The following is a 16,835-nucleotide window of genomic DNA, read 5'->3' as shown; positions in this document are numbered from 1 at the left end:
CTTGTCAGCATGAACCAAAAGAGGATGTAGATGTTAATAATGTTGGATTACATCATACCTGCCTGGATTTCACCTGAATGTTCATCTTCAGCGAGTTAAACAGAAGGTAGTGGATTGGCAGCCCATTATATTCTCCATCTATTTTACTTTCTATTGAAGACAGCACTTAGAGTTAAATGCTGCTGTTTCTATAGAAGTACTTCATTAGCTGTACAGCACTTTGAGGCATTCAGTTGTTATGAAAAGGGATATGTTAATACATGGGGTGTACGTTCCCAATGCAAAAATGGTCACAGTGATCTGTCTGTGCATGCACTGTCTCATCCGGGCCATCATGTCAGCATAACATTAAACTTTAACCATTTGTAAGATCTGGATCCAGAAAACTTAGCAATCATTATAATTAGTTTGTAATTTTCTTAGTAGGAGAGTCCCTAGCTTCAACGAAAAGAAGGCTGATGAATAATCAGACAGCGTTGTACTGCATCTGTATAGAGACCAGACTTTTAACAATGCCCAGAGCACCAATTTGCAAAGAAATTTAGAGACTCATTGTAACTGTTGATATGTTTTCTTGGATCTTACAATTAGGTTAACAGTTAATGTAATAAATTGTTGCTGTCTGGTTATTTGTTTACTGATCAAAATTGTTTTCAGCACAAAAGATATTTTCGTTTTTACTTGATTCAGGCTGGTACGACTCTCCTTTCACAGATTGTGTGCTCCTTCTTACGGTGGCATTGCTCATAAAAATAAAACTATAAATGGCAGACACTTTTCTCTCACTGTGGAAATCTGATTCGGTAAAGTCAATGGAAGGTAAACTCGACCTGAGATTGCAATGGGTGGCTGATCAGCTCCAGCTGTTATATTTCACTCCCTCTGAAGTTGGAATGAAAGTTTAGCTGTTTAAAATCTAATAACATAGAATGAAATGTCATAGTTCGTTGCCATTAACAAACCTTGCACGTAAATTAATCAATTGGAAAACATAGTGATTTATTGGTGGTGGTTAAGTAATGGAAAAAAGATATCGTAGGTGATTTGGTGATGGAAAAATAGTTCAGTTGTGTGTATAAGTACTTTTGGATATTAAAAAATTTAAAATGTTATCATTAGGATGCTCATGTAGCACAGTGGTAGTTTCCCTGACTTGGAGCCAAGCAGCTCTTGTTCAAGTTTCCCTATTGCAGAGACTTGTAACAACATCTCTGAACAGGGAAATATATGAAATGCTGTAGTTCAGATTGTTTGAGTACAATTGGGATTCTTTTTTTAAATCTCATTTTCATATCAGAAATTGAAATATATAAAATTTACCAAAATAATCAAGACTTCACCATTCTACATAATGTAAAATGGTATGGACATTAATAAATGTATGATGTTAAACATCTTGGATCAGGGTTAGTCAGACCTGACTGCACAGAGATCATATGTTTATGCTGGTTAAGTCCTATTTATTGTAAACAAGCAAAGACTCAAAATGCTAATTTACTTAAGGAAATACATGGGAAATTAAATTACACTTTATTTCAAAAAGTTACAAATTCTTGCCTATTTGCAGCAAGGGATTATGCCAACATTCTCCTAATTCGTGTGTCCTCTAACATACCAACCCTTCGATGTAATAGTCAGTGAAATATAATTATCTTACTTGGTTGAGGTGAAGGTTCCACCATTACATACCCTGGTGCTCTGGGTAATATGGGCTTCTTGATATTGACATTACTGTGAAAATAAATATATCATAGGTTGGTCATCGTAATAATGACACAACTGAATACACACAGGACATCACCCAAAAGTACTTTCAACCACCCCATTCTTCCAATCTACAGTAACAATTTGAATTATATTGCCAACATTGCCAGTGAGCATCCCAGTAGGTGCAATGTGAGTGTGTGAACAGCCCTGAGATGCTATATGGTCCAGTCAATGAAGTGAAGTGTCCCTGCACACAAAGTGTCCTTGCCACAGCATTGCCATTAAAGTACAAAGTGCAGCATTAAAGTGTAGAAGTGTACTGTAAGTAAATGAGAAAAGTGTGACATTGAAGTGATGAAGCTGGGATAAATCAAATATTAACTTCCATGGATGTGAGGTGTCTGTGACTGTTGCCCATATAGCATGCAATGAGATGTCAGTAAAATAAAATATAGGAACAGGAACAGGCCATTCAGCCCTTCGAGCCAGTCCACCATTCACATGATCCAACTCATTACTGTTCATACTCACACTTTCTCCCCATATCCTTTGATTCCTTTAACCCTCAGAACTTTATCTGCATCTTTCTTGAAAGTCATCAATAGTTTTTTCTCCTCGACAGTTTCCTGTGGCAGAGAATTCCATTGACTCACCACTCTCTGAGTGAATTCATTTCTCTTCAGCTCAGTCCTAAAAGGCCTACCCCATATCCTTAGACTGTAACCCCTGGTTCTGGATTCTCCAGTCATAGAGAAAATCCTTTCTATATCTACCTTATCTAATCCTGTTAGAATTTTATCGATTTCTATGAGATCTTCCATTATTCTTTTAAACTGCAGTGAATATAATCATAACTGATCCAACTCATCCCTGTATGTTAGTCCTCCCATCCCAAGAAATGGTCTGGTAAACCTTCTTTGCATTTCCTCAATAGCCAGAACATCTCTCCTCACTTAAGGAGCCCAAAACAGCAGACAATATTCCAGGTGTAGTCTTACCAATGCCCATGCAGGATCAGACATCCCTGCTCCTATTATTGAATTCTCTCACTATGAAGGCCTATATACCATTTGACTTCCTCACCACCTGCTGCACCTGCCTGTTTCCTTTCAGTGACTGGTGTACAACTCCACCCAAGTTTTGTTGCACCACCCGCTTCCTCAATCTATTGCTATTCAGATAATAATTCGCCCATCTGTTTTTGTTAACCTCACATTTATCCACATTATACTGCATCTACCATGCATTTGCCCACTTACTCAAATTGTCCAAATCACACAGAAGCTTCTTTGCATCCGCCTTACAGAAGACCCACCCAACAAGCTTTGAGTCATCTACAAGCTTAGAGATTTGGAATGTAGTTTCATCATCTGAATCATAAATACATATTGTGAATAGCTGGGGTTTAAACATTGATCCCTGTGGTGGCCCACTAGTCTCTTCCTACCACTCAGAAAAAGACCTGTTTATTCTTACTCTTTGTTTCCTGATTGTCAGCCAGTTCTCAATCCACTTCAGTATATTACCAACAATTCCATGCTCTTCAATTTTACACGCTACTGTCTTATATGGCACCCTGTTGAAAGTCTTCTAAAAATCCAGCATCCAACATCCACCAGCTCCCCCTTATCCAGTCCACAAGTTGTATCCTCAACAAATTCCAACAGATTCATCAAACACATTTTCACCCTCATAAATCCATGCTGACTCTATCCGATATTTCCACTATCTTCCATGGCTAGTATTATATCTTTCCTAATGGACTCTAGCATTTTTCCCACGACCAATATTTAGCTAACTAGTCTATAATTCTGAGGAAGGGTCATTCGACCCTAAACGTTAACTCTGATTTTTCTCCACAGATGCTGCCAAACCTGCTGAGCTTTTCCAGCAATTTCTGTTTTTGTTTCTGGTTTACAGCATCCACATTTCTTTCAGTTTTTATAATTCATTGTTTTCTCTCTGCCTCCCTCCTTAACTAGTGTGGCTACATTAACTACCCTCGGATTCATAGAAACTGTTCCAGAATTATAGAATTTTGCAAAATGACTACCAGCGCATCTGTTATTTCTAGGACTACTTCTTCTTCATGTTTCTAAGCTCAACTCATGCAGATACTACTTCACCAGAGCTAATATCCTTCCTCACAATCACATCTCTAAAACTGAAAACCTCTGCATATTCAGTTCCCATTCCTGGTCACCTTGCAGCCATGTTTCTGAAATCCCCACTGTGTCAAGGCCATTTAAACTTATTTGCATCACTAATTCACCTGTTTTATTCTGAATGTTCAGCACCACAAAGCACACATTCCAAGGGCTAATCACTTTAGTGTTCTTTGTCTCAATTACAATGGTCATGCTCGATTCTAGTCCTTGAATTCTCTGCCTGCCACATTTCTTATTTCCCATTTTGTCTTTTGGTCTAGTTTGGGATTATGGTTGGCGTGGACTAGTTGGACCAAACAGTCTGTTTCTGCGCTGTATGACACTATGACTCTATGTCCCTTTAAGAGCTCAGCAGGTAAATCAGCCAAGTGTCTGGATGCTATTGTCTGCATCCAGGCTGTCTGCAATGTAGCACTTGAAGCACAGATTGCATCTGGAGACTAATGAGTACTGTATATATCAGTTTAGTTTTAAATAAACACACTAGATATCTTCAAGTAAACGGAATTCACACACCTCATTTGAGTTACATTTTGATAACAAGAATATTCTAAGGAATATTTTTCAATATTTTCCAAGGAAGAGGAAGCCAACAGCATATTAGTAGAAGTAGAGGTTGCAGCGCTAATGGATGGATCGAAATTGATGCAAAGGATGAACTGTAAACACCGAGTGTGCTTCAAGTCAACAGGTTGCCTGGTCCAGAAGCCCAGTGTTCCAGGTTATTAAAGGGCATTGGAGTGCATACAGATGAAGGCTTCCTCTAATCATCCAAGATACAGGGAAGGGACCAGAGGATTAGAAAGTGACAAGAAGTATTCAAGAAAGAGTCTCAGAAAACTCCCAGCAGCTACAAGTCGGTCAGTTTAACATTAGAAGTGGGTAAGGTTTTAACAGCCATATTTTGTGGTTAAAAAAAAGGGGAGATAGCACAGATTTGTTCACTAATTTAGTTTATTTTTTGATGGAATAACAGTAAAAGTTAATAAATGGTAAACAGTGTATGTTGCCTATATGGAATGTGAATAACGCCTTGACAAAGTGCCACATAAAAACTGAGTATCAAAATTGAGGCTCAGAGAACAGGAGGGTGAGTGTCGGCTTGGATACAAAATTGTTTCAGGACAATAAACCAGAAGTCATGGCAACTGGTTGCTTTTTAGAATGAATGTCGGGAGACAGTTTTATCCCTGAACGGCAAGTGCCAGGACCACTGCTTTTCTTGATACACGTATATGAAAGTCTTGGATACTGGAATAAAAGGTAAAATTTCAAAACTTGCCAATGATTTCAAACTTGGAGATGTGGCTGAGGGCAGTACATATACACTTAACGATAAGGTCCTCGTGAGTGTTGCTGAATAAAGAGACCTTGCGGTGCGGGTTCATAGTTCCTTGAAAGTGAAATCACAGGTAGATAGGATAGTGAAGAAGGTGTTTGGTATGCTTGCCTTTATTGGTCAGTGCATTGAGTACAGGAGTTGGAAGGTCATGTTGTGGCTGTACAGAACATTGGTTAGGCCACTTTTGGAATACTGCATACAATTCTGGTCTCCCTGCTATATGTTGTGAAATATGAAAGGTTTCAGAAAAGATTTACAAGAATGTTGGTGGGGTTGGCAGGTTTGTGCTACAGGGAGAGATGGAATAGGCTGGGGCTATTTTCCTTGGAGCGTCAGAAGCTGAGGGATGACCTTATAGAGGTTTATAAAATCATGAGGGACATGGATAGGGTAAATAGTCAAGGTCTTTTCCCCGGGGGTAGGGGAGTCCAAAACTAGTGGGCATAAGTTTAAGGTGAGGAAAGAAGGTTTTAAAAGGGGACTAAGGGGCATCTTTTTCACACAGCAGGTGGTGCATGTTTGGAATGAGCTGCCAGAGGAAGTGATGGAGGCCAGTACGATTACAACATTTAAAAGACATCTGGATGGGTATATGAATAGGAAGGGTTTTGATGGATATGGGCCAAATTCCGGCAAATGGGACTAGATTAATTTAGGATATCTAGTTGGTATGGACAAAGGGTTTGTTTTTGTGCTATACATCTCTATGCCTCTTTGACAGTTAGAATGACCATAAATATAACTAGGACAGAAATAAACAACAAAATGAGCAGTCAAGTACCAGATGAAATTTAAAACAGACGTGTTTAAGTAATGCATTTTAGCAGAAGGAATAAGAAAAAACAGAATATCAATGGACAGGGAAACCTGGGGCTGCTTTTGCACAGATCTTTTGAGATGACAAAGCATATTGAGATTTTGATTAGCAACTTAAATGGGACCTTAGTCTTTATAAATAGAAATGTTGAGCACAAAAGAAGACAAGTAATGTACAAAACTCTGGTTAGACCACAATTAAAAAATTGTGTCCGACTCTCACCACACTTTATGAAGGATTGTTTTAACCCAGTCCATGAATGGTTGTGCATCACTTGGCTATAGCAGCGTTCATTGTTCCATCGAAATTGCATCAGGAGAAGATAGTGGTGAGCTGCCTTCTTGAATGGCTGCTGTTCTTGGGGTAGAGAGACACACATAGTGCTGTTAGGAAGGGAGCCCCTAGTGAAAGACAGTGAAGGGATGGTGATATAATTCCAATTCAGGACAGTGTGTGGCTTTGAGATTAACTTGCAGGTGGTGGTGTCCCCATGCATCAGCTGTCCTTCTAGGTGGCAGAGTTCATGGGTTAGAAAGATACTGCTGGAAAAGGCATGGTGAGTTTCTGCAATGTATCTTGCAGCTAGCACACACTGCTGTCACTCTGTATCAGTGATGAAGGAAATATTGAAGGTGGCAGATGTAGTGCCAGTCAAGCAAGCTACGTTGCTCTGGATGGTGTCAAGTTTCTTATGTGGTGTTGGAGCTACGCCCATCCAAACAAGTCACCCTCTTGCAGATAGTGGGCAGGCACTGGGAAGTTAGGAGGTGAGTTACACACCACAGAATTTCTAGAATCTCACTTGCTTTTATAGCCAAAGTATATATATGGCTACTCCAGTTCAATTACTGATGAATGTCAACCCTGCACCCCTCCCCCACCTTAATCCTTGAATTTTGACAGTGGAGAATCAATAAATGTTATGCTATTGAAAATTTAGTGGGGGGGAGAAATAATTAAATTCTGGATTGTTGGAGATGGTCTTTGCCTGGAACTTGTATGCTAAAAATATTATCTGCCACTTTATCAGCCCAAGCCAGATGATTGCCAGGTCTTGCTGCAGATGGACGTGGACTGCTTCAGTATATGAGGAGTCATGGATTTGTGCATTCATCAGCAAATATCCCCACTACTGATCTTATGAGAGAGGGCCATTGATGAAGCAGTTAAAGATGGTTGCACCTAGAACAATATGTGACGATGCTGTCACTTTAAAAAGGTTATTGTATCCTGGGTTTTTTTCAAGAGAAGTTGTAAAGGCAGATGTGACGAACTGGCTACTGAAAATGGCTTAAGTAAATAATTTAGGATGCCTTTAGGTTTTTTTAAGACAGTTGTAACAACGGAAGGTGTGTGGCCAACTCTCAAAGACCAGGCTTTCCAGTTTTTTTTAGGTGTAGCATCAGAAGCTGTTTGGGTTCCAGAAGATTTGGAAGCTTCAGTAAATGATTCCTAACTGCTACATACTCTGAAATCTCTCTTGATGTTGTTTCCTCCTGGATTGGAGAACTGCATGTGAGATCTGTATCTGAATTGACCTTTTTCCCAAAGGGGAGTGTTTATGGGATGTTACTATATTGAAACAGTTAATTAGTAATTGGTACTGTATTTATTATTCAGTTAAGTCTTCCAATAGTTAGGTTATTCTAAATTCCTATTTCTTTTGGTTATATTTTAACTATAGTGTTTAAATAAATTATGTTCTGCTTAACGAGGAGTAGTTTGACCAGTCACATCACATCTAGAACTTGCACTTCACATCTACCTTTAAAATAAGAAAAAGTTAGGGCCTAGGCTACCTTCTTGAAATATTCTGAGGGGGACTGGTCTGGTCCATAACAAATTGGGGCTCTTGTCAGGATCAAAATCTGTACTTCCAAGTTGGGTTTAGGATTGTTGGACTCAAAGGCGGCAAGTGGTAGGTGTTAGTGTCTTGTGTTTCGGCTGTTGAATTTGGTTGTTAATGTAGTAATGGCACTTTTGGTCACTAAGAGTTTTCTGGGGGTGGAAGAAGTGATTTCAGGAATTTTACAAACAGTGAGCAAGGCAAAGCTGTTGGAATTGGCAAACAAGCTGGATTTGGGATTACCTTTGTGAGAAAAGGGGAGATAATTGCAGCGATAGCTTGACATTTGCTGGAAATGCCATTGGAATCTTTGGAAATGACTAGAATTAATTTGCAGATGAAGCAGCTTGAACATGAAAAGGAAATGAAACAGTTTGAATTATGATTAAAAGCAAAGGAACAAGAAAAGGACAGGAAAGTCTGAGCAGAAGAAGGGCAGAAAGAGAGAGAAGAAAAACAGGCAGAGAGAGAGTTTACATTTCAGAAGTTGGCAATTAGAAAGGAAAGTCAATTTAAAAGGATGGAGGTGAAGGTAAAAGGTAGGCTTAGTAAGGAAGATAGTGATGATGAGCGAACCCATCATAGCCAAAGGCCTGGTGGGGATCTGTTTAAATCTATCCAAGCATTGCCTAAATTCAACAAGAAGGATGTAGAAGCCTTTCTCATTTCATTTGAGAAAGTGGCTAAACAAATGAAATGGCCAGTGACCATGTAGATATTATTGATTCAAACAAAGTTGGTAGGTAGAGCTAGTGAGGTATTTACATCACTAACAGAGGAGGTATCTGGGGAGTATAACGAGGTGAAAAATACTATCTTAAGTGTATATAAGCTAGTACCAGAAGCCTACAGACAACATTTCAGGAATCTAAGGAGGGACCCTGGTCAAATGAACATTGAGTTTGAAAGGATCACAAACAAAGTAATTTTGACAGGTGGATAAGGGCATTGAAAATGGATCAAACATATGATGCTCTTAGAGAGACGATTATTTTGGAGGAGTTCAAAAATTCACTTTTTGACATAGTGAGAACTCATGTGGAAGAGCAGAGGGTTAAAACTGCAAGATTAGCAGCTAAAATGACTGATGATTATGAGTTGGTTCATAAATCAAAGGTTGGCTTCCGACATCAATTTCAGTCTGCTAGGGATAGGAATTGGGGAAAAGAGAAATATTCGGGTGGTAAGGGAAAAGTAGATCTCATTGAAGATAATGAAGATAATTTACCACAGGGTAAAAAGGAAACCCATGAAGGTAGGCTACATGAAGTTGTAGTGTTGGTGGTTTAGAAAAAGCAGTGGAAAGACAGATGTAGGAAAATGGGATAAGCCAGTGAATTTTGTTAAAGTGGTAAAGGAAAGCAAGTGGAACTCAAAAGCTGCACCAGGATGTTACAACCTGGTTGAAGATTGATTGAGAAGAAAGTGCCAGATCCTCTTATACCATTTGCTGGTGAGGGTAAGGTTTACTTGCATATGCCACGGGGAGTAGGTAAAGAAATTACAATTTTAAGGGATACAGAAGCTTGTCAATCTTTGATGTACAGAGATGAGGAGATATGTCATTCAGAAGGACTATTGCCAGAAAAAGTGGTAAAATGTGGAATTCATGGTGAAATGAGAAGTACTTTGTTATGTAAAGTGAGGTTGGAGTGCTCGGTGAAATGTGGAGAAGTAGTGGTAGGAGTACTGGAGGAATTCTCATTTCCAGGAATGCAATTTGTCCTGGGTAATGTATAGCTGGATCACAGGTAGGAGTGGTTGAAAAGCCAGTGGAAAAGTATATCCTGGGAATTTTCCTGACTGTGTGATAACAAGATCGCAAAGCCACCAGTTGAAGCAGGAGGAGAAGTCAAAGAATACAGATAAGGAAGTTGAAGTAGAATTATCAGAGACCATGTTTGAAGGGGAGGCGATGGCCTAGTGGTATTATCACTGGACTGTTAATCCAGAGACCCAGATAACGTTCTGAGGACATGGGTTTGAATCCTGCCATGGCAGATGGTGGAATTTGAATCCAATAAATATCTGGAATTAAGAGTCTAATGATGATCATGAATCCATTGTCAATTGTTGGGAGAAAACCCATCTGGTTCACTAATGTCCTTTAGCGAAGAAAACTGCCATCCTTACCTGGTCTGGCCTACATGTGACTCCAGACCCACAGCAATGTGGTTGACTCTGAACTGTCCTCTGGGCAATTGGGGATGGGCAATAAAATGCTGCCTAACCAGCAACACCCTCATCCCATAAATGAATAAAAAAAACCCTAATGATTGAGTCGAAACAAGAACAGATGGAGGACAAAGTGAATATTTTTAGTTCAGAGAAATTAGTTGAGTTACAACAGAAAGATGAAAAACTGAAGCAATTCTATCAAAAATCATACACAGAAGAAGAATCTGAGCGTAACCCAGAATGTTACAATTTTAAAAATAACGTCTTGATGAGGAAATGGAGACCATCACATATTCAGGTGGATGAGAAATGAGCAGAAGTTCATCAAGTTGTATTACCAGTGGGTTATACAAAGGAGGTGTTGCAGGTACCATATGAATTACCAGTAGGAGGTCATTGAGGACTGAGGAAAATTCAAGCCAAAATACAAAAACATCTTTAATGGCCTGGACTGCATAAGGATGTAGTAGAATTTTGCCAGACATGTCAAACGTGTCAGATAATTGGAAAACCTCAGGCAGCAATAAAACTAGCATCTTTAATACTCATTCCTGCATTTGAGGAATCTTTTACAAGAATCTTAATTGATTGCATAGGAACGCTACCTAAAACAAAAAGTATTTGCTGACAAGAAGGGATGTGTCCACTTGATTTCCAAAGGCCAATCTATTACACAATATCACAGTTAAAAGGATTGTAGAAGAGTTACTCAAATTTTTCACTAGATACGGACTATCCACAGAGATACAATCAGATCAAGGGTCAAATTTTGCATCAAAATTATTCAGGGAGGTTAAGGTTAGCTTAGGAGTAAAACAATTCAAATCCACGGTGTACCATCCAGAATTGCACAGAACATTAGAACAGTAGCATCAAACTTTAAAGACTGTGCTGAAAGCATATAGTCACTATCCACACAATTGGGTTAAAGGAATTCTGTTTGTACTTTTTGCAGTTAGGGATGCACCAAATGAATCGACCAAATTCAGTCCATTTGAATTCATTTTTGGGCATGAGATGAGAGGACCACTGAAATTAATTCAGGAGAAGTTGGTGAGTCAGAGTTCAGGGACCACATATTTGGACAATGTATCAAATTTTAGGCAAAGATTAAATAGACCAGGTGAGTTAGCTAGACAGCATTTAAAAGTAGCACAGCATTTGATGAAACAGGAAATAGACAAGAAATCAAAATTCGCAAGTTTGCTAATAGAGATAACGTGTTAGTGTTACTTCCAGTGGTAGGTGAACTTTTAAAAGTAAGGTTTAGTGGGCCTTATCAAATCGAAAGGAGATTGAATGAGGTGAATTATTTGATAAGAATGCCAGATAGAAAGAAATCTCATCGTATGTGTTATGTGAACATGCTCAGAAGGTATTTTGATAGGGAAGGAAAGAAAAAGGTGAATGTGTTACTGGTTACAACACAGAGTGAAGAACCAAGTCAAGAAGATTCTGAACTGGACATTCCTAAAATTAAACCGGACAATAAGGAAGTTCTGAAAAATTGGGATAAATTATAGACTTACCTTGCAGAGGAAAATTGAAATGACCTGAAAGAGTTATGGCTATCGCATGGGAAGATAAGTGGGAGTAAGCTGGGAAATACTAATCTAATGACACATGATATAGATACAGGAAATGCTGTTCCAATTAAGCAACATCCTTATAGACTTAACCCTCTACAGTTGGCACAAATTCAAAAAGAGATTGAATGCATACCCACAGACAGCATAATCAAAGTGAGTTGCAGTGACTGGAGATTACCTGCGATAGGGTTATAATGATGCCAAAACCAGACGGTACCCAATGATTATGTGTGGACTACCGCAAAGTGAATGCAGTTACAAAGTCTGATTCATATCCTATTCCACATTTGGAAGACTGTATTGAAAAGGTGGGACAAGCAACTTATATTTTCACGTTGGATTTACTCAGAGGATACTGGCAGGTTCCTTTATCTGAAAGAGTGAAGACAATTTCAGCTTTCGTGACACTGTAGGGACAATATCAATTTAAAGTCATGCCATTTGGTATGAAAAATGTGCCAGCCACATTTCAAAGACTAACCAATAAGGTCATTTCTGGATTAACCAATTATGTGGTGCACATCGATGACCTGGTGATTTTTAATTACACATGGAAGGAACATTTGCAACATTTATTGGAATGGTTCAATCGACTTCGGCAGACAGGCTTGGTGATCACCCTGACTAAGAGGGAATTCTCAAAAGCACGAGTCACATTCCCGGGCCAGTTATCGGACACAGACAGATGGCCCCATGGGATGTGAACACAAAGGTTATTGGGGAGTTTCCCATACCATCAACGAAGACAGCAGTACTATGATTCCTGAGATTGAGTGGGTTTTATCAGGAGTTTTTATACTGGATTTTAGTAGTGTGGTTGACCCACTGACTGACTTAATGAAGAAGTACAGAAAATTTTAGTGAATGGTGGACTGTCAGAAGGCATTTGTTAACCACTGCCCCAGTGTTAGGCACACCTAATTACACAAAGCTATTCAAGGTGGCTATTGATGTGGGCGTCAGTGATGTACTCTTACAAGAAGACAACAAGAAGATAGAAAGACCTACCAGGTATTTTTCCAGAAAATTGAATGGTCATCTATTGAACTATTCCATGAATGAGAAGGAAACCTTGAGCTTGGTGGTGGCATTACAACATTTTAACATTTATGTTACCAGTAACGTGTCTGAGACAATTGTATATATTGATCGTCTGCGCTCACAAGATAGTGCAGAATGTCATACAAGCACAAAGCAATGCCATCCGTGCTCTCTAGATCGACCACAGCATTGTCATCAAACCAGCAAACAAAGGAGGAGCCATCATCATACAGAATACTGCAAAGAAGCATCCCGACAACTGAACACCGGGAACACTACAGACAATTCCCTGCCGATCTGACCAAAGAACACACCCGTCAACTCAACAGACCAATCAAGACCTTTGATCCAGACCATCAGAGTATCCCATGCGCTGTCATCCCACGTACTTCTCGCATAGGAGACTTCTACTGCCTTCCAAAAATACACAAAGCAAACACACCCGGACATCCCATCATATCAGGCAACAGGGATCCTGTTGGAGAACCTCTCTGGCTATGTCGAGGGCATCCTGAAACCCATTGTACAAAGAACCCCCAAGCTTCTGTTGAAATACTACAGACTTTTACAGAAACTCAGCACCCACAGACCACTTGAACCAGGAGCATTCCTCATCACAATGGATATTTTAGCACTCTACATCAGCATCCTCCATGACGACAGCATCAGCCTCAGTACTCAATACCAACAACTGCCAATTTCCAGACGCCATCCTACATCTCATCCACTTCATCCTCGACCACAACGTCTTCACCTTCGACAATCAGATCTTCATCCAGAGGAAGAAGCACGTGACGGAATCTACAAACGCTGAAAGACTCCCTCATAAGAATGGGATACAATGCTCAACTCATCAATTGCCAGATCTGGTATGCCACAGCAAAAAACTGCAACGACCTCCTCAGAAGACAGCCACGGGACTCAACCAATAGAGTACTCTTCGTCATCCAGCACTTCCCCGGAAGGGAAAAACTATGCCATGTTCTTCGTAGCCTTCAACATGTCATTGATGATGACAAACATTTTGCCAAAGCCATCCCCACGCCTCTATTTCTTGCCTTCAAACAAATTCTGAACTTCAAACAGACCATCGTTTGCAGCAAACTACCCAGCCTTCTGGAGAACAGCGGCCACAATACCACCCAAACCCACCACAGCAACCTCTGCAAGACATGTCAGATCATCAACATGGACACTACCATTACTTGAGGGAACACCACCCACCATGTACACGGCAGATACTCATGTGACTTGGCAAACGTTGTCTGCCTCATACACTACAGGAAAGGATGCTCTGAGGCATGGTATATTGGCGAGACCATGCAAACACTACAATAACGGATGACACAACAACGACATGACACAACAATCGCCATACAGTAGTGTTCCCTCCCAGTTGGGGAACACTTCAGCGGTCAAGGACATTCAGCCCCGATCTTTGGGTAAGCATTCTCCAAGGCAGCCTTCGAGATGCACAACAACACAGAATTGCTGAGCAAAAACTGATAGCCAAGTTCCATACCCATGATGACAGCCTCAACCGGGGTCTTGGGTTCGTGTCAGGCCACATGTGACCCCACCACACTGTTCTGTATCTGTAAAATCTTCCTTTCTGTCCTGTTTTGACACCATCACCTTGGTAACTTGTTATGATCTCTCTATCTTAATTAGTTTGTACAGTTTTGGATTACTTGTTACTTTGGTTAGACCCTCATCATGCAATTCCAGTCATTTAGTTCATCTCTAGCGCCATCTTATTTTTGATTTTTTGGAATTATCTCTCTGCCTTAATTAATCAGGTCATTGGTCATCCCTTCACTTGATATTCAGCTGTTGACACTTTATGCACACCATTTGATACTTTTGGTCACCTGCAAAGACTTGTTATTCAGCCTGTCGTCACTCTACACACAATATTTGTACTATTTTTTGACACTCTTTATTATGTGCGATTATCTTGCAATTATCTCTCCGCCTATAAACTGTGTGCTTGTGTGCTTCTCTCCACTTCACCTCACAAAGGAGCAGAAGAAGGGTCTAGGCCCGGAACACCATCCTTCCTGCTCTTCTGATGCTGCTTGGCCTGCTGTGTTCATCCAGCTCTACACCTTGTTATCTCAGATTCTCCAGCATCTGCAGCTCCTACTATCTCTGAACCATACTGAAAGCTTCTGATTTCAAATAAACCTATTGGACTGTAACCTGATGTCGTGTGACTTCTGACTTCGTCCACCCCAGTTCAACACCGGCACCTCCACATCACATTTAGAAAGACAATGGTTCATTTGAACTTCACCAGATACAAATTCAAGTCATATACAATTCTGAATTGGAACTATATCCCTATTCCCTCATCATCACTGAGTCAAAATCTTAGAACTTCTTCCCTAAAGACATAAGTGTAATTAGGGATGGGCAATAAATGTTGGATGTGACAGAAAAGCCAACATCCCATGGATGTATCATAGACAATTAACATGCTGAGTCTGAGATGTCAACCAATTTTAAGGCCACTGATAACACCATAACTGGGAATGTCTTAACTTTCTCAGAGGATAGTCTATGATAACTTATTCAATTTTTAATTTTGTTACAGTGAACATGCATCTGAACTTCCTTAAATTAATGACAGCTCCAAATCAATGCACCAACAAAGGTTGTAAATATTGTTATGCTCCAGAAAGTATCTCATGTTCAACTTTTTAAATGATTTTCTAGCGTTGGGAAGTCTGGCTCTATACTTGGTGTCTTCACTATAATCTGAGTCAGAAAGAAATTTGGGAAAACAAATATAAATAAAAGAACCTTAATTGACACACCTTTGGAAATAACGGCTCTCTTCTCCAATTAAGAGATTTTTCTCATAACCTCCTTTAAAATAGTTGATACGAGCATAGCAGGGAAGCTTCTTTGGTTTGTAACAGAACCAGGGCTCCCCAGTCCTGGGATCAGTAAAGTTACAGAGTGGTTGAGATTGAGACAAACAAAGATTACACACACTGATCTCAGAGGCAGCACCATGATATTTGAAGGTACTTTTTAAATACACTCTTTCCGGCCATTCCTCACGTAGTCTTTCAAGTGCTTGGATCCCTTCACTGGGATGAACTAATAAAACAAAAACTTCAACTTTCCCTGGCCAAGATAAATTAAAATTGATATAGTAAAATCCATTTTCGTTGTCTATAACCGTTCCTGCTGAACGAGCTTTTAAAGCTGGGCTGTGGATCCGAGCTTGGAGATAGTCACCTCCATATCGCTTTGGGTGACCTTCAAAATCATACATCTGCAGCATCACTTGTAACTGATCTCCCACATAGAAAGTCTTTGCAGAATTTAAAATTACAAAGCCAACACAGGCTGGTTTGCTGCTTTTCTGAAAGGGCACAGAAGAGTTGGGTGGTTTTGGCCATTCGATCATTTTCATAAGGAACGTTCCCTCTGACCTTTCTTCAGGGGTGAAGCTGTGATTCTGATAGCCATATTGCACCAGCCTGTCAGTCCAATGGAGATTCCTGGTTTCCACTTTCTGCCCTATGGTGTGATTAAACTCCTCCATTTGGAATCAGATCCAATAACCTGAAGTTTATCATACTATGAAAGAAAAAGAAAATTAATGAATAGCTTTTCCACTACCATGTCACACATGTTAGTTCCTAGCAAACACCCTCCATCAGTCAAATAAGAATTTCGCAAATTCAGTTCAGATCACAGGATTCTTTGGAATTGCAGCATCACAATTAATGAGTTATGTATTTCAACAAAACAGCAAGCATTAAGTAAGTTATATTCTCAGACTGCAGCTCAGATCAGCAGAGGGAACAATCCAGGATAAACCTACTCCCAGACTGCTCAGTGAAACCCTCCTGAAGGTGACCAGACCAGGAAAGTTCCCAGTTTAATTCCCAATCTGTGCAGAGTTAGCCTCAGCATTGCTGAGATTGTGAGAGGAAAATGTGCAATCAGTCTGTATTCCCAATCCTGAGCACTGTCCAATGACTCACATTTGAAGAACACATGAAGCTTGAGATTAGGAACAGAGCTGGGCTTCATTACAATGTTGTCCTTCAGATGAGGTAACAGTTAAGTACTCTTGATCTAAGAACTCAATATCACAACTACCTACCAAACTGTGCACGCCAGCATA

The 16,835-nt window shown here is 39.9% G+C and overlaps 1 protein-coding gene across 1 annotated transcript in view; it reads right to left on the bottom strand.

The window, feature by feature from the left end:
• Positions 1-16,835, bottom strand: part of LOC109929418 (NXPE family member 3-like) — a 456,754-nt gene that overhangs the window by 418,245 nt on the left and 21,674 nt on the right. Inside the window, 3 exon segments of the mRNA XM_048603068.1 lie at positions 1,658-1,731; positions 15,508-16,240; positions 16,243-16,282. Coding sequence (XP_048459025.1) covers positions 1,658-1,731; positions 15,508-16,240; positions 16,243-16,282 — 847 coding nt within the window.

The sequence above is a fragment of the Rhincodon typus genome, chromosome 11, assembly GCF_021869965.1.
Source record: "Rhincodon typus isolate 14 chromosome 11, sRhiTyp1.1, whole genome shotgun sequence".
In the NCBI taxonomy this organism is placed as follows: Eukaryota; Metazoa; Chordata; class Chondrichthyes; order Orectolobiformes; family Rhincodontidae; genus Rhincodon; species Rhincodon typus.
The sequence above is the reverse complement of the archived record's forward strand: the minus strand, read 5'-3'. Positions and strand labels throughout refer to the sequence as shown.